At 41.2% G+C, this 24,100-nt stretch overlaps 1 protein-coding gene across 1 annotated transcript in view; it reads right to left on the reverse strand.

The window, feature by feature from the left end:
- DGKK (diacylglycerol kinase kappa) overlaps positions 1-24,100 on the reverse strand; it is a 101,717-nt gene that overhangs the window by 20,554 nt on the left and 57,063 nt on the right. Inside the window, exons 5-12 of the mRNA XM_054473013.2 lie at positions 14,534-14,669; positions 13,976-14,082; positions 13,546-13,668; positions 11,553-11,655; positions 3,638-3,821; positions 2,828-2,936; positions 1,922-2,061; positions 806-887 (exon numbers count right to left, since the gene is read on the reverse strand). Of these exons, the coding sequence (XP_054328988.1) occupies positions 806-887; positions 1,922-2,061; positions 2,828-2,936; positions 3,638-3,821; positions 11,553-11,655; positions 13,546-13,668; positions 13,976-14,082; positions 14,534-14,669 (984 nt within the window). The remainder of the gene's footprint in view (positions 1-805; positions 888-1,921; positions 2,062-2,827; positions 2,937-3,637; positions 3,822-11,552; positions 11,656-13,545; positions 13,669-13,975; positions 14,083-14,533; positions 14,670-24,100) is intronic.

The following is a 24,100-nucleotide window of genomic DNA, read 5'->3' on the forward strand; positions in this document are numbered from 1 at the left end:
TAGGAAAATGTTAGTAGTAGAGCTACCATTTTAACTTTCATCAATGTAGAAATTTTCATAAGATAAGAAAAAATCCTTCTGTAATTCTTATTGCTCTTAGGATGAAATCCAAACTTCCTACTGTGGTTTATCAGGCCCTTCCCGGCCTGGCCCCTGATTACTTTTCTAGCCTTATCTTTAGTCACTCTCCCTGAATGCCCCCTCCCTGGCCCCTATGCATCAGCCATTATGAATGTACTTCAGTTTCGTGAATATTCCATGCTCTCCCTTGCCTTTGGAACAATACACGCTGTTCCATCTGTGTGGAACAGCCCTCCCCTTTCTTATTCTCCTGGTTAACTCCCTCTGGATCTCAAGTATCTTGTGAAACGGCACTCCTTCTGAGCGGCTTTCCCTGATTTCCCCAGACTGAGATAGATCTTCTTGCTATGTGTTCCCAACCCCCTCTACTTCCTTATATACTAACACTCATACTACTTGATTAAAACAATTTATTTTTCCATCTATTCAAGTAGACTATGTCATTCTTCTTTACCCAGTAGCATATAAGAACATCTCCTAGAATAATATCTCACATAAAGTAGTTACTCCATAAATATTTTGAATGAATAAGTAAATGGGTGAATGAATTATATCCCCAGTGCTTAACATAGTTCTTGGTAAATAGCTGCTGACTGACATGTCACCAACCCTCAATGATCTCATCCTCATCCATGGACAATGCAAAAGCTTCTCTCTGGGTTTTGTCAATTATTTCACTGTGTAATAAAGATATTGGTCTGAATTACAGCTGAACAGTAGTTACCTCAAATCGTGGTACATCCATTTCAACCTGTCCTTTTAGCAGCGGGGTTTGTCTGGGAGTCTCACGAATCATCACACTCCATCTGAAATGAATTTCAAAGACAGATATTTAAGGGTCTGTTTCATGACTGGTAAAAATTAGTGCTTCAAAGGTGAAGATAGAAGTAAAAATGTTTATGTGGTGGGGGGAGGTGGGTTGTAGGGGGTGTCCAAGCAATCTCTGGTCACCTGATCTCAAGGTGACCATAAGAGGGACCTCTGTCTCATGAATTCTGTAGGCCAGTGTGATGGAAGGAATTCCCTTCCCTTTACAGGGTTCTCAGAGAGCAGTGCTTCTTAACCAGAGGTAACCATCAAGATCATCTGAGGTGCTTTTGTACAATACACATTCCAGGGCCCTGCCAAGACCTACTGAATCTTTGTGGTGGGGCTCAGGTTGATGTTTTTAAAAAGCTCCCCAGGAGATCCTTATGGGCAGCAATAAATCAAATGCTCCTATATATACCAGCATAGAAAGTCTTTTTTTCCTCAGGAGATAGGATGGTAGTACTTGCTCTTCTCTAGAGCAGTGACAATGTAAGCAAGTTATTTCTAAACTCTCCCTCCATCCCTTTTTTAGTTTCTTTGAAAATCTGATGAAATTATAGACTTTTCCCCAAGAGAGAATATGCTTAAACAGATCATTAGCTCTGCAATTTGAAGAGGGTTCACAGAACCCTTGAACTTTATCCATGGGGCCCCTGCTCTAGACTCCATTAGTTTTCTGGTGTTTTTGTTGTTGTTGTTGTTGTTGTTGTTTTTGTTTTGTTTTGGTTTTTTTGAGACAGGGTCTCACTCTGTCGCCCAGGCTGGAATGCATTGGCATGATCATGGCCCACTGCAGCCTTGACCTCCCAGTAGGATCCTTTAGTTTTGAAGAGGGGCTTCAATGTTTGAAGGATACATGGTAGACCCTGGCTTCCCAAGAGACAAGCCCCACCCAGCCCACAAATGGCTCTGCACTGAAGCCAGAAAGGAGATGAGGCTCTATCAGAGAGGTTAAAGTATTCCTGATTGAGATGATGTAACTGATGTGGGACAGGAAGAGGCACAAGGGCCTGGTCTTTCGGCCACTTACCTGTCTAGGGTCCTCACACTAGCCTGCTCCACTCTGTTGAGGATGTCCAGAGGTGACTTGCTTTTGTTCCAGAATGCACCCCAGCCTAGGACACGAGCCAGATCATTGCCGGTTCCAAGTGGGATGACTGCCAGCTGACACTGCAAGAACAAAAGGAGACACCCTTTTCAGACAGTCTTTCTACCAAGCTTCACCCATGAAAGAACCCAGAGGGTACTCTTTGGGAAGAATTATGGTCTTAAAACCAGTGGATTTATGGGACTTCAGATTCTGGGGAAGGTAATGAGAGGATGTTTGCAATTGGGTGAAATTTTCCCTAAGGAGTTGGCCCCCAGTGTTAACAACACAGAACCTACTAAGTAAAGGGTAAAGTTGCCGGAATATGACAATATTCATGGCCATGCTTAAAGAAGAGAAATATAGCTGTGAATTTCTATCTGGGCTGGGCCAAGGAGGTTTGAAGTACGTCAGGAGACAAAGCTACTGGAGTGAGAAGAGCAAGGGGGCTGCCTAGGGACAGCAAGGAGACATAGAGGAAAGTTTCTGCCACTCTTGAGACTCAAGGAAGAAAATCAGTGGGCTCAGGAGGGGAAGGAAATTGGGGGTTGAGTGCTGTCTAAGACTACTTCTGTTTTGTTTGCTCTCCTCCCCTTCAACTCTTCACTTTGAAGCCTAGGGAACAGAGCACTGCTCATTCTTTCTGTCAACGTCACACAGATAGACAACCAGAAGACAGTGTAGATGAGTAGGCTTAGATTGGGAATCTACCAGTCAGGCTGAATATGAAACCTGGGGGAAACATATTTTACAGACAGGGAGGGCGAAGACTTGGGACTTCTTGGGATGGGCAGCTGCACACCCCTACTCTTTCTAGCAATGGCTAAAGTGAGTCATCCAGGGACTTACCTTTTCATGTAATCCAAAGGCATCAATCAGAGATAAGACCCAGCTCACGCTGCCATCTCCACCACAAACCAGAATGCGAAAGCGAGCAAAGTTCTTGAACATAGACAGCCTGGAAGGACAAAGAGGAAAGGGGGTCATTTCATGAACAGCTGGGTTTTGTAACTTTTCCTACAATGTATCAGGACACAAGGATTGCTGCTTTGGCACTCCGCTAACAGACCACCTGCCTTCTTTCCCTTAGCCCTTATCTCTCTGTGTATCTAAGACCATAGACCATCCCAGAGATCAGGCTTTGCCTCAACTCATTTTCTTTCTGTGCCTCTGGAAAACACTAGTAACCTAACCAGACCCATTTGCTGAGGCCCAGGAAGATGCCTTGCATGGTGGCCAGTGGGCTCACAGGAACCAGGACTGAGCAGCCAGATGGTCCCAAAATAAAACAGGTCTGTAGAGGAGATATATCTATTTGGTCCCAGGAAAGAGAGTTGCAGGAAAAGTAGACAGCAGTATCCATTTGTCTCTGTCTCTGAGGTTAGGAGGCATAGTTTTATGTTTTCCAATCAAAAAAGATAAAGCAAATCTGACAGGGGTTTGGACATGGGCTTGAAGGGATTTCTGGGAGAGGGCTAAGAGCCCTCCTACCAGCCAACCCAAAATGCTCTGGAGTTATGTGTTTGTGTCCTAACTTGAGAAAATAGACCTTTCCTGCCCAAATACAATAACTGATTCCAAGGAGCCTATTTTAGTTTAGAATATATAGAGGGAAGACTCTCTTACATACCCAATCATATCCATGGGGTACATGCTTACCCTGCTTCAGGTCCACCCTTCAACAGGTCGAACACTTGAGATGGGTTAAGGTATTGCTTGAATTTTCGGAGGAAGACGATCCCCTGATGATCGCCACTTTTGGAGTTGATGAAGATGAGCAAGGGACATGAACAGGCTGATGACCAATCAAGATTCCAGAAGTCCGAAGATACTACTAATTGGCCTGACACAACGAAAAGAAAAAGAAGAAAAAAAAGAACAGACCCGTTGAGATGGAAACGAGACATGACTTAACATCACATTTTGCAATAACTTTTTGAGTATGAGTCTCAGTCTTTTGAGAATGAGGAGCAGAGGAAAAGTCAAGATACCACCCAGAGGGGCTTAAAAGTATTTGTCGTATTTGTCCAGCTGTCATCAGACAAATGACATTTGCTGAGCCACTACTACATGCCAAGCATCATGCCAGATACTGCTAGGGGTATAGTCCCTGCCTTCAAGCTCAGGAGAGAGACCCATACACAACAGTACGTTGGAACATAAGGAATAACGAAATTGGTGCCACAACCAAGGATTAGTAAAACTGCGAGGAAACTGAGGAAGGAGAGGATTGAGAACCCAGGAGGAAGACCAGCACACAACTAGTCCTTTCTCTGCCCAGGATACCTCAGTTCTTATAGTGAGAAGATACCAGATCAGGAGAGAGGGGAAGGAAAGGCTGTCATTTAGCCAGGAGCTAATAACAAAACATATCAATGTGGGGTGAAGCAAAGAGCTTTAATCACTTCTCTAAGGCTGTTGCAGAGCAATCTGTGTTATCTCACCAACTTCCCTGGGGAAACAAGACTATAGGAAAATTATCTGAACAAGGGAGAGGCTTTTAATAATCCCCAATATTGTAATTACCCATAGAGAAGTAGGGTTATAGCAGTCTTAATAACCAAAGCCTGCCAGCTCGTGCTGAGTCTCAGAGCCTGTTGGCAGGGAGACAGGCAGTGTGCAATGGCCTCCTAAGAGATGCTAGACAAATAGTGAGCCCCCAGGTCTCAGAGCTGTGGCTTGACAGGGATGCCTCCGCAAAAATAAATACACAGGGCAAAAAGCATGTGGCTCACTCCTCAGTGGGGGTGGGAGGAAGTGGGTTGAGAAGACCCATTTGTTTTAGCCTGGGTGAAAGGGAACCTGAAGGAAATCTACTTGAGCAGATTTCATAACTGGTTTGCCTGGAAAAATCGAAGGCAGGTTTCCTCTGTGGGCCAATTCCCACTCACTGGCCAGTGGAGCTTGAAGGCATCCTAAGCCAGCTAGCCAGTCATGCACCAAATTTTTAGGACTTGCCAGGACTCACAGCTACAAGGGGAGTCTTGCAGAAGCTGGGTCCCCTCACTAGCATAGCTCGGAAGTAGTTACTTTCCCTGAATACATTATCCAAAAGTAGTACCCCTTCCAACATTTTTTTACTAAAGTAATGTGTTGACACAATGGTAGTTAAGACACATTAATCCCTTCGTTCAATAAATATGTATGGAGGACATTCTCTGTGCCTGCTGTATGTCCTGAGAATACAGTGGTGGACAAGATAGAAATAGTCTCCGCCCTTGTGGAACTTATATTTTAATGGAGGAGACAGACCATAACAAAGAATTATAAAAAAGAATTTGCCATGAAGAAAAATAAGGTAGGGAAAGGGGGTAGATATTGGAAGGGGTGTTATTTTAGACAGAGTGGTCAGGGATGGCTTCTTTCAGGAGGTGACATTTGAGATGAAACTTGAATGAATGCAGGAGTGAGCAATGCAGGGAAGAGTTTTTTTGAGGGTAGGAAGAAGAATAAGTGCCAGGACCCTGAAAAGGGAGACTGTCTGGGCTGTCTGAGGACCAGTGAAGAGAATAGTATGGTTGTTGTGGAGTGAGTGAGGGGGGAGTGGCAGAAGATGAGGTCAGAGAGGTGACATGGGACAGATCCAACGGTAACAAGATGTTAGAGGAAGCAGTGCAAAAATAAGGGGAAGACTGTTCAGCACAGACTTGAGACGTCACAAGTCAGGTCTTAAGATATTTAAAGAAAGTAGTCAAAAGGTGTTAACTTTTTATGTGCTTGCTCCCCTACCAACCAACAATGCAGGTCCCAATTCATGGCCTAGCCCCAAGCTTACCTCTCCCTTGTTTTAGAACCTGTCTGTGCTCTGTGCTTCCCTTTCTCACTCTGCAACCCTCTGTCAACACCCTCTAAGTAAGCATATGACTTTGGGTATGCACCCTAATTAAAGGACTCATGGAAGCAACTTCTTGCCAACATCTAGTGGCTCTCTGAGGTGTGCTTGGAAGCAAGCACTTTCCCTGCCAGAGGTCCTGGAATAAACCTATCTATGCCCCCAATGTTTTTGTTTTGTTTAGTGTCAAAGGCCCTTTGGGGGTAGTTCCTCTCTAAAGGTGAGACAGCAGTGGCAGTGAGACCAACCACTGTGTACTATTTGGGCCTCAGTTTCCTTATCTTCAAAATAAATCATTCAAAAACTTAAATTAGTTTCCCAGTGTTTAGATGAAAATGGACCTTTAAAAGCCAATCATTAAGCTCATAACTTGGCTCCTAAAGATGAGAAGATGGTCAAACTTACTCATAACAAGAAATATACAAATTAAAACTAGACTATGTTATCATTTTTTTTTTCTTGTCTAGAACATTGGCAAAAAAAAAAAAAAAAAAAAAGATAACACACTTGACTGGGGAGGCCATGGGGAAATAGGCACTCTCATACACCAAGAATGGAAGTGCTGAGTGACACAAGCCCTGTGGAGGTGAATTTGACAGTATCTATGAAAATTACAGAGGCATATGCATTTTGACCTAGTAATTCCATTTCTCGGAATTTTTCATATAGACGTGTATGTAAAAGGATATGCATGAGGCTGTTCACTGTGGCATTATTTGCAATAGCAAAAGACTGAAAACTACTAAATTATTCATCATAGTGGACTGGTTAAATACATCATGCTATATCCATACAGCAGAATATCTTGTAACTGTAAAAAAGAGCGAGGAAGCAATTTGTTGATAAGGAAAAATCTCCAAAATATACTGTGAAGGAGAAAAAGAGCAAGGCGCAGAACAACGTGCATAGTATTAAAAGGGGTGGATAAGAATATCTATTTATATTTACTAGTATATACATGAAGAACTACTGGAAGGTATTTAAGAAACTAATGGCAGTATTGAACTGTGAGTGAGGATATGGGAGCTGTAGGAGATTGAGAAGATCAGAGAAAAGATAGCAGCAAGACTTTTCATTAAGTATTATGTGTATATATGTATTTCTTTTTAAAAAAACCGAACCATGTGAATATATTAACTAGACAAGAATTAAATTAAGAAATAGGAAAAACGAATTATACTAATGCTGTCTATAAATTAAATAGCCATGAGGGTGTAAACTAGAGTGAGCATAGGAAGCTTAGAGAGAAAATTCTGTAATTAAGGCAACTTGAACTTTAGCATCAAACCTCATCTGTGGATGGGAAGACAGTGGGACACAGCCCCAGCAGGAAGGCAGTCCCAGGAGACTACAGGGGCAGCCCCATCTAGCATTTCCCCCTGAGGAAGAGAATATCTGAATTTGAGCAAGGCCAAGTTTGTCAAGAGAATCTTGTGAACCAGGTGACAAAGATGGGTGCCACTGAGGGCAGAAATATTAAGATTTATAACCAGGTATGTTAAGATTTATAACCAGGTATGTTAAGATTTATAACCAGGTAATCCTTCCTACAAGATTGCTTTTGAATAGACTGATGTTAATCATAAGGGAGTGCCCAGTATTATTCCACAATTTTAATTGACAATTCACATGGAAACATAGAAGTCTGGCTTGTGAACTCTGAAGTACTCAAAGCTGGAGGAAGAGATACTGGATGACAGAATCAAGATTGAAAAATGACCTTGACAGGCTGACCGGTCAAAGTCTAGGGATGAAATGTAAAGTGAATAAATGTGAAGCTTGCCCTTTAGGCTCAAGGACATAAATTGTACCAGAACAGGACAATACGAACTTGACTTGGCAGCATCAAGTGTGAAAAGAGCTTAGAGGATTTAGTTGACTTTAAGCTCCTGATGAGTCAACAGCCTGAAAGAACCTTTCAAAAAAAGCTCATGTTTCTTTGAGCTGCATTAATATAACCACAGTGCCCTAAACAGGGAGCCAACAGTCCCACTCAAATTTATGCTGTTCACTCCACAGAAAGATGCGAAATTGGCATAGGTTGGCTTACCATTCTCTTCCCGTACTTTTAAAATCCTCCTTTACAAATGTCAACTCATTTAACCTTCATGACACACTTGAGTACAATTGTTATTCCTTATTGGCAGAAAACAAATGCCAGATTAATCACAGAGAGGTTAAGTAACTTGTCCAGGGGCATACAGTAAATGATTGAGTGTGTTTGTAGGTCTAGTAGTATCAGCAACATCTGGGACTTGTTAGAGATGCAAATTCCTGGGCCCCACCCAGATCTACTGAATCAAATGCTCTGGGGGTAGTGCCCAGAAATCTGTGTTTTAACAAGCCTTTCAGATGCTTCTGATACAACAACCACTGCACTTCACTATTTTTTCTCCATATGAGCCAGTGATGCTATCTTAGTCGTTGCTCAGCACTGAGCCTTACATACAGGCAGTATTCAGTAAATGTATTAAGGAATTCATATAACAAATCTTGACTGTGCGTATACCGTATACCCAGGTCTGAGTCAAGTGCTAAGGATACAGAGAGTTCACAGTCTGGGGTGGAAGACGGACACCATTATAATGGCATGTGTTAGGTGCTTTGAGATATGTCTTCTTGGTTTATAGCCAAAGAAGTAATTGACTTGTTTGGGAGAGTGGGAAGAGGCCATTACAGAAGCTGTCAAACAGAGAAGACAATGTTTGATTTTGAGCTGGACCCTAAAGGATAAGAGAAGGAATATACCAAGCAGACTGGATAGGAAAAAGGGATAATTGGAAGGAATTCTCAGAAATTAGAGTCTATTGACTGAATAAATATATGCGTGAACAGATGGGTGTGACTCAACGCTAGCAAGGGCCTTCTCAGAAAGTCATGAGCTGGATGCCCTCATGACTTCAGCTGGGTGCTGAAGAAAGGATTCTCTAGCTCAGCCAGGGGGCATTGAACCAGACCATCTTTAAGGACCTCACATGGCTAAGATTCTATGACTGGAAGATGCAAAAGATTTCTCTGGGATGGTACCTTCCAGTAGGAAACTTACTCATTAAAGGGCATAAGGCCACAGCCAAGAAGCCAGGAAGACAGAGTCAAGAAGATAGGGAAGTTTGAAAGACATTTCTAAGAAGTTCCAGGACAAGTAATGCATGATAGAAAGAAGGGCTGGCAGAGAGTGAGATTCAACTGGATCAAGATTGCAGATGACTAGGAGGAAAAGTTAAAAGCTAACTCATGGGATGTTAAATAAGACACCAAACAAAAAGAATAGATTAGCCCAGGTGCTCCTAAGCAATAATATTATATCACTGGTGGAAAGAAGAAGAAAGTAACAATGCCATTATTTAACAAGCTATAACACGCATAAGAAGTGATATAGGATAGGAAGAAATAAATTTTAAAAACACCAACACAAGGACAGGAAGCACAGAACATGTTTGGCCCAGTTACAAAGGAGAGGCGGCAATCCTCTTAACACCTATTTGGGGTCATTTGTGGCATGCTGAGGTGGGCCATCTGCTTAAAGACATCTTTGTCAGGTCTCTGTGGGGGTGAGCAAAATGTCTCAGATTCAAAACTAGGTTGATTTCACTACCAGCCTGATTTTGCTCAGCTGACCAGTTTGCTACTTTTCCTCTTGTATCAACCGTATCTTCCCCTAGTCCCTCATTCTCCTATCTAGGCAAGTATCTCTTATTTACTAAGTCATCAGTCTCATCACCGCTTTGGTCAACTACCTGGTGGGTGACTCCATGTGGATAACTATTTGAGTAGATCTCAGAATAATATATGCATGTATACCTGAGTGAAATTCAGTTTTGTGTCTTTACATGTTATTATGGGGACATATGAGTATACGTGCCTGCAGAAACCTGTGTGAATATTTCATTCCATGTACTAAGGTCTAGCTATATCTGTGTTAGGGTTGGAAAAATAACTGGAAGGATCTAGAGTGGCTGTGTGTGCGTGTGTGTGCACGTGCACATATATATGAGCACGCACATACACATGTGGTATGTCTAGTTCTAAAATATGTTGTAATGGCTACAGGAATCTTTGCCCCCTTCTGTTCTCTAAGGAAACCATCTACTCTTCTTTCTTTTCCTTTCTTTGCTTCCAGCTAATGCTGGCTCTTCCCTGGCAGTGAAGTGAGCAACTAGCATCTATACGGGGCTAATTTTTAAGTCAGTGAAACGAGGGTTCACTAATCACTCTTGGACCAGTGGATATCCCACACGTCAGAGATGGACAAATTAGCAAATTAGAGAAATCCAGATTAAAACATTCCAGGAAGAATTTGAACTTTCCTCCAGTAAGTGAAATTGACCATATATAGAGTGAAAGTAATCATACACAAACTGAAATTTATGAGCAGTGTATCTCTTCCCTGGCTTAGTGAAATAGTAGTATGTCAGTGGTAAGTATATTAGATTTCTAAATTTCTTAGTGTTAGTAAAATAGGTTAGGTCTTTTAAGCTGTGATATGTGATTTTGATCTTGACGGTTCCCATTCTTTAATAATGAGTAATGGGAGAAGCAAATGGACAAGTCAATGGCAAAAAGGAGAGTCTCTCAGAAAAAGCAAAGAAAAAGTAGGGAAGGAGAGGTGAATTCAAAACGCAAGTGCCAAAGAGTGAATCATCCCTGTGGGATCTGCACTTTTTATTAGGCTAGGAGACTAGGTATTTAGTTGCCCAAGAAGTCGAGGGATTTAATTTTATGGTCCTTTGAGGTTATGTTTTTAGATACTTAGGCCCTTCACATATTATCATCTATCCTCACAATAGATAGCTTCATTCCCATTTACAGATGGGGAAAGCAAAGCTCAGAAAATGTAAGTGACTAACCCAACATCACATATCTAGTAACTAAAGCTCATAATTGCCTAGCTCTTGTTTTTTTTCCTTACGTCATGATACCTCCATGTCTTACTTATTCTTAAACAAACACAAAAACGATACAAAATACCCTTCTCCTTGGCTCCTGCTTTTTTTGTTCTAACATTGCTAGACCTCTTGATAGAAGACTATACAAAGTTTATTCTTGCTGCATTGATTTCATTACTACCTCCTTTCTGCTCAACCTCCTATAAATGGTTAACATTTCTAAGGTTTTCTCATTTCCAAATGTCTCTACCATTCCCTTGGCACTTAGCATATGACACATTAAATTGTTAATTGTTGTATTATATCAGTAGCCTGAATCCACAATAATCAATAGCTCTGGCAATGCCCATGTCTTAGATCTTTCTGTAGCCTTCAGACACCTTGAGAACAGAGTTCTTAATAAATCACTAGTGTCCAGGAATTGACAAAGCATCAGTGAAGTTGGGGTAATGATCATGTTAGTTTCATATTTAGGAACAACATTGGTGTTCGTTTCCATTTTAAAAGTAACATAACCTGGCCTTCATGAAGTTCTTCCTTGACCACCTGGACACAAACTTATTTCATGACTTATCCAGTGTTTGGAAATCATGAAAAAGCTGAAATCAATTCTGATCAGAAACAATTGTGACCGAGCTACAGAGAACATGCCCACGTAGATATACACCAGAAAGAACATCATTCACAATCCCAAAGGTAAGAGAACCAGGAGCTAGCTATATACACATGCACATTCCTACTTCCCCAAAATGTTTGACTGGTTGAGGAGAGTAATTTAATTGCAGTCCTTCTTCCCAGACTTTGCACCTTCCCTGCATCCCCAATGTGCTTCTGAGGTTAAGATTTAACTACTCACCATCGCCTTTGGGGTCGCTTAGAGCAGTGGGAGGAATGACTGATGAGCGATGGCTTCCGAAGCAACATTCCTTGGAAAACCGTCTCCTACAGTCATCATGCACCTGAAACGACAAGAGAAGAGCAGAGAAAAAAAAGGAGGGGGAGAGAAAAGGATACCATTGATCAGTCTTGAGTTCCAATACCAAGATTTAGATCCTTAGTATTTAATCTCCCTTTCTGAGATTTGGTGCCATACATATATCCCTAACTCACCTGAACACCCCCATTCTACTCTGAGCCTACACTGTCCCTCAGTGTGGCCTCAGAACTCTGGTCCTTTCAAAGGTAGCTTTCAGAAGACACCCACCTACAGGCACTGAGAAATCACCAGTCCTAAGGCACAACCTTAGTGGCCTGCAGAACAGGGAATTTACGTGCAGTATAAAAGAGTTAATAATAATAATCTAATATTACACTTCAATCCTTATAACAACAGGTGTGTGAAGTAGAAAAGACATTATTGAATTCATTTTAAAAATGAAGATACCAAAGCTCAGAAAGGTAAAGGGTTTTGCCCAAGGTCAAACAGTTGGGAAGTGATAGCTGAGACTTTGCTGCCTTTCCCCCAAGCGGCCCATTCTTTCCAGATTTCTGACATCTTCAAGTGCCACTTCCTGGAAAATTACAGTTTCTAGGGGGCATGAACCTGGCCTGGTTATTCAAAAGCAATTGAAAAAAAAAAAACAGAGGACAACCAGAGTCTTCTAAGAAGAAGCTCATACTTCAGTTTCTTCTTGTCTAGAAAACTTAGTTTTGGAGAAGCATCTAAAAGGCTAGAAATCTAGATCAGGGTCTCTCAACTTCAGCATTACTGATATTTTGAGCCAGATAGTTCTTTAAGAGAGGCTGACCTGTGCGTTGTAGGAGGTTCAGCAGAATCCCAGGCCTCTACCCACTCCATGTCAGTAGCACTTCCCTCCACCCTGAGTTGCAAAAATAAAAAAATGTCTCCACGCATTGACAAATGTCTCCTGGGGGCTAAATTACCCCCAGTTGAGGACCACTGGTTTAGAGGCATGGTAGTGTTGTAGTTAAGAGTGTGGTCGGCTGGGAATGGTGGCTTATGCTTGTAAGTCCAGCACTTTGGGAGGCCAAGGTAGGAGGATCGCTTGAGCCCAGGAGTTTGAGACCAGCCTGGGCAACATAGCAAGACTCCGTCTCTACAAAAAAATTAAAAAATTAGCTGGGCATGATGGCATGTGCCTGTAGTCCCTGCTACTCTGAGGAGGCTGAGGTGAGAGGAGCCCACCTCACACGAGCCCAGGAATTTGAGGCTGTAGTGAGCTGTGATTGTGCCACTGTACTCCAGCCTGGGTGGCATAGTGAGACCCTGTCTCAAAAACAAAAAACAAAACAAAACAAAAAAGAGCATAGTCTTTGCAGAATTATGTATGAATCAAGACTCTTGCTTACTGGCTGAATGACCTTGGACAAATCACTTCACTTTTCTGACCCTCACTTTCCTCATCTGTAAAATGGGAACAATGAGGCCCGGTTTAGGCTTATTGGAAGGAATAAATGAGATCATGTATATTAAGCACTCAGTATATAGTGGCAATAATAATGTGTTAATATTATCAACCATTTTTAATTAATAAAGGTTACAAGTTCCTAGGAAATAGTGAATGAGAAAGGGAGAAGGTTTCTCAAAGGCAGACTCAGAACTTATTTTTTAATTGCCCATACTGCCATTAGAGAGTTCAGCTTTTCCCATTTGTTAGTAGACCTCACCAATTAAGAAGCAACAAAGATGGTCTTAAATCTTTCTCCCAAAGGCTCCATAGTCAGATCTGGAAAGGCAGGATACTAAGCTTTATACTATGGAATCTGTTTAACCTGTTTTGAGGTAAGGGTTTCTTAGGTTTCTATCTATGTGTATACATGATCAAGCTCTAATCCACCCCCTCGCCAGGAGTTAAGTTCTCTAAATGTCAAGATGAGAAGAGTCTTACCGTAGAATTACACCACAGGCAGCGGAAGTCTTGAAGTCTTTGATAACTGCCACAGCTCTCATGACATACTGCACACTGAGAGCTGACAGGCATGTTTCCTTCTACCCATTGATGGGGCATGTTCTGCAGAAGGGTAAAAAGACACAGGAGGTAGAGGTTAGAGACATAAGGAGAGGAAGGGCCAACTGGAATAATTGTACTACTCCATGGAGGACATTAGGTAAATGACCCAAATGACCCTGCCCTCCCTACTCCAATGCTAGTAAACGATGACAAGTGGAGGAGGGAGGTTCATTCTTCCAGATAAGTTGGATTGTGAGCCTGGGACTTTGCTTATCTGGAGTTAGGAAGAAGTCTTCCTTCCCCTGTGTATCCTGGTTGAAGGGGACGTGGGAGAGGCCGACTGTGGGAAGACATGGCTAGTACTTACTACTTCATCTGCAGGCAGGAGGAGGTCATCAGTGACAGACAATGTATTCCACTTGCAGTCTTTGCTTGCTCTCAAAGCACATAATCTGTGAGATTTCACTTTGCACACTGTGAGAAGAGGAAGAAAAAAGATGGGTGTGAATCTGGTGGCAGTGAGGATTCTAATTCCCTTCCCTAAGCTGCTCTGAAAGTTAGAACACAGATGCATTCTAAATAGTTCTAATGCACCTCCAAAAACCTATTTCCAATAGGATCCAGTTCCTTTTTATTCTTACTGGCTAATCTTTTTATTACCCAACTTGAATGAAAATTGATGGTAAGAATGAGGTGATTTCTGTCTTTTTAACACTTGCGATAATATAGTCCTATCCCCCCACATTCATCCCTCTATTTTCATTCCCTTCATGTTAGTTTCCTCCCTTTTTCTTTCCTCAATCAGGGTTAACCTCACACCATAGTCAGTGACCTAGTATGAGTTAATGATACTAAAGCCACATGAGTTCCTTCATCCCTATATCTGCCCACTGAGCTTCACTTCCTAAAGGAATCAGAAAGGTACCTTCACAGATGATGGCATCTCTAGATAAGGCAGGAATGCTCTCTCGACAAACATTGCAGTGCTGGGTCCGGTGGCTGTAGCTGGAGTACCAACAGTGCATTCCAACAAGAAAAGGGTTGTTTTCTGCTGCAGGTATCTAAAATAAATAAACGAGAAGAGAGAATGGAGGATGAATCACCGAGACGGATTAAAGAGGGCCTGAAAATCTGCTGCTAAGTCTAAAATGGCCTGCTGTATAGGTGTCAGAGCGTGTGAAGGGGAAGACTGAAAGTTGGAGCCAATACCTGGGACCTGGGATATTTTGTGTGCATTTTTATTTGTTTTGCCAGTTGTTTTCAAAAACAAAAATAATAGAGGGGCAGATCCTGGAATAGAAGCTGAAGGCAGGAGTAATTATTTTATTTATTTATTTATTTTTTTTTGAGAGGAAGTCTTGATCTGTCACCAGGCTGTAGTGCAGTGTCGCAATCTCGGCTCACTGCAACCTCCGCCTCCCGGATTCAAGTGATTCTCCTGCCTCAGCCTCCCAAGTAGCTGGGACTACAGGTGTGCACCACCACGCCCGGCTAATTTTTGTATTTTTAGCAGAGACGGGGTCAAGTGATCTGCCTGCCTCGGCCTCCCAAAGTGCTGGGATTACAAGCGTGAGCCACTGTGCCCGGCCAGGAGTAATGATCTTTATACTGCTTGGCCAATCACTCTATTGTCTTAGTTCAAGCAAAAATGTGTTGTCGTGGCCTTGGCCTTGGTTCTCTAGCCAGGGAATAAAGACAGGAGGTAAGGCTCTGACTCTGGGCTAAGGAATATTATAATAAGGCTTTAACTACCTCCTGGAGGTATACACTTCCCTTCCTGGCTGCCAGGTGAGCAGAGCATTGCTTTACCTGGACAACAGTTTCATCTCAGGGGATTCTTTTAGGAGTCCCTTGAGTATTCTTTTAGGAATACCACGCTCTGACTGCCTACAGCAGTTTCCTGATTAATCAGCTTAATTCATTCAATAATCCATTAAACAAATATTTACTGAGTAAATACTTTGTGCTTGGCACTTTTCAAAGCATTTGAGATATAGTGAACAAGACACAACCCCTGCCTACATGGACTGGCATTCTTTTTGGTGTCCTCTTTCATGGTACTGAGTTTGACATTTTTTGTTAACATGCCTTAACATTTTTTGTTAAATGCGGCATTTGTATTTCACAGCCTGACTTTCATGACTGTAGGGAAGGCAAGGGTATACCAGCAACAGTTTTGAGATTGAAAGAAGGGAAAGGTGAGCACCGAAAAAACTCCAAGGACTCTTATACCTTTTCACTAATTCCTATGAATGTCTGATTTTCTCCTTCTCTGCCTTCCCCTGAAGTTTAGACATAGGCGTACACAGAGCTTTTCATTCTTGACATTATAATGAGTTGGGTGTGTAAAGGCATGACAAGACTTTAAAAAGAACTATATTTTCTTTCTGACATCAGTTGACAGTGGGGGGAGAGAGAGAGGGAGAGAGAGAGAGCTATTGAGGGCTTTAGCACATTAAGTATTCATCCTTGATCAATTTACATGAATTAGCTATCCAAGACATAGCCTGCACATTGCCCTCTCTGATCACTCCTTTCCACTTCTGGCATGCTGGTTACATGCTAAGCTACTGTTGATTTGACCTGGAACCTTCTGGAAGGGAAAGCTATTTTGATGAACTAAAGGCTCACATGTTCTGGGATTGCTTTGTGATTGTAATGTTTATTGTACATCAAGACACTGGAAAGCTCTAGGGTGATTAGAATAGAAGATGGAGAGTCCTGAGGAAGTGACATACTCTTGGCTTTGGCACTTTGAGCTCCTAGAACCTTTCTACTCCCCAAGTCACTAGATTGTAATTCTACAAGCATCTTTTTTTTTTCCTCCCAGTCTCCTCTCCTCCAATAATTACTAAGAACCTATTATGTATCATCTACCATGGTAGGCACTGGAGATACAGAGATGAATAAACCATAGTTGTTTCCCTCAAGGAATTTATAGTCTACTGGAGGAAACAAATTCTAAAACAGATCATTCCTGTATAGAGTGACAAGTGAAGCTCTTCTAGAATGTGCAAGGTTTCACAGGACTGCGTGGAAGAAATCCAGAGCTCTGCCTGGGTATAATATTAAATTTCATCGTCCAAATTGCCTACAGAATACAAAGGAACAGGTAAAATGGACATTGCTTAGGTTCAGCAGTTGAGGTGATGGAATTTATATTCCTTGTCTACATCCTATTCTGTAAGAAAATGTTGATGCTTCCCACCCTGGATGAGTATGTGTGGTAATTGAACTGTGTCCCCTCAGAAATATGTTCAAATCCTAACCCTTGGTACCTATGAATGTGACCTTACTTGGAAATAGGGGTTTAACAGATATAATCAAGTTAAGATGAGGCCATAATGGATTAGAACGGGCCCTAATCCAATGACTGCTATCCTTATAAGAAGAGAGGAATTTGGACACAGACACACACACACAAAGAGGAGAACACCTTGTGAAGATACAGAGCACACAGACACAGGGGAGAACACCAGGTGACAATGAAGGCAGAGATTGGAGTGATGCATCTGCAAGACAAAAAATGCCAAAGTTTGTCTGCAATCACCAGAAGCTAGGAGGAGGCAAAGAAAGATCCTTCCCTAGGGTCATCAGAGAAAGCATGGCTCTGCAGATACCTTAATTTGGGACTTCTAGACTCTAAAACTGTGAGACAGTAAGTTGCTGTTGGTTTTAAGCCATCCAGTTTGTAGTTATTTTATTATGGCAGCCCTAGGAAACTAATACAGATTTTGGTACTGGGAAGTGGGGTGCTGCTGTAACAAATACCTGAAAATGTGGAAGTGGCTTTGGAACTGGGTAATGGGTAAAGACTAGAAGAATTTTGAGACACATGCTAGAAAAAGCCTAGATTGCCTTGAACCGAGTGTTTCTAAAAATATGAACATTAAAGGTGTTTCTGGTGAGGACTCGTGTGAATATGTGGAACATATTGGAAACTAAAGGAAAGGTAATACTTTTATAAGGTAGCAGAGAACATGGCTGATTTTGCTCTACTGTTGGGTAGAAAGTAGACTTTGTGAGCAATAAACTTGAATATTTGACTGAGGAGATTTCCAAGCAAAGTATAAGAGGTGCATCTTGGTTTCTCTTTGCTGTTTATAGTGATAAGTGACAGGGAAGTGATACAATGAGGAAAGAAATTGTGTTAGTCTGCTCAGGCATCATAAAAAAATAGCATAGACTGAGTGGCTTAAAAACAGAAATCTATTTTCTCACAGTTTACAGCTGGAAAGTCCAAGATCAAGGTATCAATCAATTCAGTTCTTGGTGAGGGCTTCCTTCCTAGCTTGTAGAAGGCCACCTTCTCACTGTGTACTCTTGTGGTTTTTCCTCAATGTGTGCATGTAGAGAGAGAGAGAGAGAAGAAAGAGAGAGAGAGAGAGAATATCTCTTTCTTTTCCTCTTATTATAAGGCCACAAATCCTATCGGATTAGGTCCCCACCCTATGGCCACATTTAATCTTATTTGCCTCCTAAATGTCCTCTCTCCAAAGTCACATTAGGGGTTAGGGCATCAACATATTAATTTGGGTGGAGGGCACACAATGCAGTCCATAACAGAACTATCAAGCAAAAAGTCACCAGAACTAGAAGATTTAGAAAATTCTCAGCCTATCCATATTGCAAAACCCAAGAAAGTGTGCTCTGCAGAGAACATCAAGGGTGTGTCTGGACAAACTTTTGCTGGAGAGATTAGATGTGGGACACCTGGCTCCGATTAACCACTTCAGCAGAACGCTGTCAGATTGGACTGGACTTGGACTTAAGGGGACAGATATGGGGTAAAATGAAGGAAGGTTGTCAGACTTCTGAGATTCTATAGGCATGAAACACACTGATAAAGCGACTCAGCTGTGAACATGTGTTATCCTTCAAGAAAATGGAAGAATGACTTCCAGGGGTAGCTCAGAGGCCAGCAAGGCTGCCGAGAGAGGCTCAGAGGCCAGAGATGCTGCTGTTGCCTTCGTAGGCCCAAAGATTGTGGGCCCAAGGGGCAGAGGCACTGCCTCCTTGGTTCCAGAGGTGGAGTTGTCTCCTGGGTTCCAGAAGGTGGGGCTATCTCCTTGGTTATGCAGGGGCTTGTGGGGGGATTGACACTCCAGTGAGCTAAGAGGGTAGGGTCAGAGAACAGAACACTTAGCCACAGAGAATTATTCTCAGGCCTGGAGAACCTGATGGAATTTGCCCTGCTGGGTTGCCAATTTTTTTTAAACCCGCAACCATTTTATTCCTTCCATTTTATCCCTTTCAAAATGGGAATATCTATCCTATGCCTGTCTCAACATTGTATTTTGGAAGCATATAGCTTGTTTTCTTGGTTTCACACGTCCATAGATGGAGAGGAATATTGCCGAGGATGGACCATACACAAAGTCTCATTCATACCTGATTTAGATTATTTACAAAATGATATTTTGGACTTAGATTTAACGCTGGAATATGCTATGGCTTTTGAAGATGTTGAGATGACAGTGAATGTATTTTGCACATTGGAAGGACATGAATTTGGGGGAGACTAGAGGGTGGACTCTTGTGGATTGAATTGTATCCCCCCAAAGGATATGTTCAAGTCCTAACGTCCACTACCTGTGACTGTGATTCTATATGGAAGTAGGGTCTTTGAAGATATAATAAATTTAAGATGAGATCATACTATATTATGGTAGGCCTCAATCCAATGACTGCTATCTTTATAAAAAGAGAAATTTGAACATAGGTACATACAGAGAGGAGAACACCATGTGAGGATACAGAGGGAACACAGGGGGGAATACTATGTGATGATGAAGGCAGAGATTGGAGTGATGTGTCAGCAAACTAAGGAACACCAAGAATTACCAGCAACCACCAGAAGCTAGGAAGAGGCCAAAAAAAAAAAAAAAAAAAAAAATCCTCCCCTAAATCTTACAGAGAGATCATGGCCCTGTTGACTTGTTGATTTCAGACTTCTAGCCTCCAGGACTCTGAGAAAATAAATTTCTGTTGCTTTCAGCCACAAAATTTGCAGTAATTTGTTACAGCAGCCTTAGGAAACTAATACAGTATGTCATTACAGGTCTTCTTACTTGTTGACACAGATTAAAAATCCATTTTGAAGACAGATTTAAAACTGTGGCATGTACGCAAACCAGGGATCTCTAAATGCTAAAGAAAGTAGTTTTCTTTAAAGCTTTCAGTGTGTGGTTGTTGGGTTTTTGTGTTTGATTTTTACTGTCTGTAAAATACTTAGGTGAATACATTCATGCAGTCCATTGCTCCAATCGGATTCTTCATTTGCAATGGACTGAATGCTTGTGTACCCCCTTCATATCATATGTTGAAATCCTAACCCTCAAGGTTATGGTATTAGGAGATGGGGCCTTTGGGAGGTGATTAGGTCATGAGATTGGAATCCTCATGAATCGGATTAGTGCCCTTATAAAAGAGACCCCAGAGACCCATCTCAGTCCCTTTTCCACCATATGAAGACACAAGAAGACAATTGTCTATGAACCAGGAAGTGGGTCTTCACCAGACACTGAGTCTGCCAGTGGCTTGATCTTGGACTCTCTGGCTTCCGGAAGTGTGAGAAATAATGTTTGCCATTTTAAGCCACCTAGTCTGTGGAATTTTTTTATAGCAGCCCAAACTGACCAAGACAGGAATTGGTACTGAGAAGTGAGGAGTACTGCTATAACAAATACCTAAAAATGTAGAAAAAACTTTGAAACTGGGTAATGGGTAGAGGTTAGAAGAGTTTTGAGGTACATGCCAAGAAAGCCTAGATTGTTCTGAATAGAATTTTAAAGGAGATTTTGGTGAGAGCTCAGAAAGGGAAAAGGAGAACTGTAGAGAAAGCTTCTATCTTCTTAGAGTATACCTGAGCAATCATGAACAGAATTTTGGTAGAAATGTGGACCGGCCAAGAACATGTTACTGGACAATAAAGAAAAAGTGATTGTTGTTATAAAGTGGCAAAGAACTTGCCTGAATTGTGTTTGTATTCTAGTGTTTGATGGAAAGTAGAACTTGTGAATGATGAAATTCGATATTTAGCTGAGGATATTTGGTTCCTCCTGACTGCTTATAGTAAAATGTAAGATAGAGAGTGACATCAACAAGATGGTGGAATAGGAGTTCTCCAGCTTCACTCCCTGCACTACAGAAATCCAACTGGCAACTATCCACAGGCAAGAATACCATTATGAACATCCCAGAACTTTGGAGTGAGGCTGAGACACCCCCCTTGGACCACAGAACTGAGAAAACCCAGGGTCAAATGGTAAGAGTAATGGTTCTGTTTGACTATGCCGCTTCCCCCTCAAGCTGGTGCAGTGCCACAGAGAATTTCCCTGGAGTTATGGATTCTAAGTGGGAAAAGAGAGTTGAAGGCAGATATTCAGCTTCCTCACATTTTGGGACCCTTCACAGGAAGTCCACTCCTGTCTTGTCCCACGGGAAACATTGGTAGTACCAGCAGGGCTAGGTCACTTGGGGTCAGTAAGAAACAAAAAATGGGGTGGGGCTCACAGTAATCAATGTATAGATCTTGGTGGCTGCTCTGTGTTCCTGCCAATGGAAGTGCCACATCAGAGGAGCTTGCCAATAGCACCATGCTGCAGGAAACATGGTCCATGGGTCTTCCAGGCTTGAATCCCTAGCTGGCTTCTTCAGACAACCTGGGTGCTCTGATTAACTCTTCCCCAGGCCAAGGGATAACTGTTAGGCCAGCGATTACCCATGGAGGAACACCTGGCCCCATCCAACCCTAGTGTCAGAGAGGTGATCCAATAAATTCTGATGCTCATTGACAACAAAGCCAGACAAGGACACAACAAAAAAAGAAAACTACAGGCTAATATTCCTGACAAACACAGATGCAAAAATCCTCAATAAAATATTAGCAAACTGAATTTAAGAATACATTAAAAGAATCATTTACCATGATCAAGTGGGATTTATCCCTGAGATAAAAAGATGATGCAACATACATAAATCAATAAGTGTGATTCACCATATCAACAAATGAAGAATTCAAATCACATGATAATCTCAGTGATGCAGAAAAAGCATTTGACAAAATTCAAGACCCTTTCATGATTTAAAAAAGAAAAAAACCTCTCAACAGATTAGGTATAGAGGGAATGTAACCAGCATAATAAAGGCCACGTAACAAACTGATAACTAGTATCATTCTAAATAGTAAAATGTTGAAAGCTTTTCCTCTAAAATCAGGGACAAGGATGCCCACTCTCATCACTTCTTTTCAAATTCTGATAATTATCATATGTAAAAACCAGAGCAATTAGGCAGGAGAAATAAATAAAAGATATCCTAATAGAAAAGAAACAAGTGAAATTGCCTTTAGTTGCTGATGACATGACCTTATATATTTAAAAAAACCAAAGACTCTACCAAAAAACTGTTAGAACTGATAAACAAATTCAGTAAAGTTGCAGGATATAAAATCAACATACAAAAATCAGTAGCATTTTATATACAGGTTGAGTATCTCTTATCCAAAATGCCTGGGACCAAAAAGTGTTTCAGATTTCAGATTTTTCAGGATTTTGAGGTATTTGCATTATACTTTCCTGTTGAGCATCCCAAATCCAAAAATCTGACATCTGAAATGCCCCAATGAGCATTTCTTTTAAGCATCATCTTGGTGCTAAAAAAGTTTTGGATTTTGGGGCATTTCGGGTTTGGGATTTTGAAATTTGTGATGCTCAACCTGTACCAATAATGAACTATGTGAAAAGGAAATTAAGAAAACAATCCCACTTACAATAGCAACAAAAAAGAAAATACTTAGGCGTAAATTTAACCAAGGAAGTAAAAGACCTGCATACAGAAAACTATAGAATATCAATTAAAAAATGGAAGAAAACACAAATAAATGGAAAGATATGTTGTGTTCATGGATTGGAAGAATTAATTTTGTAAAAAATATTCATACTACCCAAAGCAATCTACAGATTCAATGCAATCCCTATCAAAATTCCAATGTCATTTTTTGAACACCTTTCCTCTAAGATCATCCAATGTCATTTTTCACACAAATGGAAAAAAATCCTTAAATTTGTATGGAACCAAAAAAGACCCTGAATAGCCAAAACAATCTTGACCAAAAAGAACAAAGCTGGAAGCATCACACTTGCTGATTTCAAAACATATGTAAAGTGATTATAATTAAAACAGCATGGTACTGGCATAAAAACAGACACTGACAAATGAAACAGGGTAGGAAACCCAGAAATAAACCCATGCATTTACAGTTAACTGACAAAAGTTGACTGACAGCTTTTGACAAAGTTGCCAAAAACACAAAATGGAGAAAGGACAGTCTTTTCAATAAATGGTGTTGGCTGGATATCCACATACAGGAGAACAAAATTAGACCCTTATATGAGGGGTCCTGAACCCCTGAGCCACAGATTGGTACCAGTCCATGGCCTATTAGGAACCAGGCCGCACAGTAGGAAGTGACCAGTGGACGAGTGAGCATTACTGCCTGAGCTCTGCCTCCTGTCAGATGAGCAGTGGCATTAGATTCTCATAGGAGTGAGAATCCTATTGTGAACTGCACACATGAGGGCTCTAGGTTGCACACTCCTTATGAGAATCTAACTAATGCCTGATGATCTGAGGTGGAACAGTTTCATCCTGAAGCCCCCCTACCAATCCCCAACCACAGTCCATGGAAAAATTGTCTTCCATGGAAACTAATCCCTGGTGCCAAAAAGTTTGAAGACTGCTGCCTTATACCATATTAAAAAATCAATTCAAAGTGGGTTAAAGACTTAACTGTAAAAGCTGAAACTGTAGAACTACTGTGATAACACAAGGGAAAAAGCTCCTCAACATTGGTCTGGGCAAGGATGTTTTGGCTCTGACCCCCAAAGCACAGGCAACAAATGCAAAACTGGACAAATGAGATTACATCAAACTAAAAATCTTCTATACAGCAAAGGAAATAATTAACAAAGTGAAAAGACAACACACAGAGTGGAAGAAAATATTTGCAAACCATACATCTGATAAGAGGATAATATCCAAAATATATAAGGAACTGTAACAACTCAATAGCAAGAAAACAGCCCAATTAAAAATGGCAAGAGACCTGAACAGATATTTCTCAAAAGAAGATATACAAATGGCCAATAGGTACAGGAAAAAATGCTCAATATCATTAATCATTAAGGAAGTGAAAATTAAAACCACATTGAGATATCACACCACACCTGTTAGAATGGCTTTCTAACAAAAAAGATGAAAGATAATAAGTGTTGGAGGGGATGTGGAGAATAGGGAACTCTTAGGCATTGTTGGTAGGAATGTAAATTAATATAGCCATTATGGAAAATGGTATAGGGGTTCCTCAAAAAACCTAAAAATAGAACAACCATATGATCCAGTAGTTCCATTTCTAGGTATATGTGAAAAGAAACTGAAATCATTCTGTCAAAGGGATATTTGCACTCCCAAGTTCACTGCAGCATTATTC

This window comes from Pongo pygmaeus, chromosome X (genome assembly GCF_028885625.2).
Source record: "Pongo pygmaeus isolate AG05252 chromosome X, NHGRI_mPonPyg2-v2.0_pri, whole genome shotgun sequence".
Classification (NCBI taxonomy): Eukaryota; Metazoa; Chordata; class Mammalia; order Primates; family Hominidae; genus Pongo; species Pongo pygmaeus.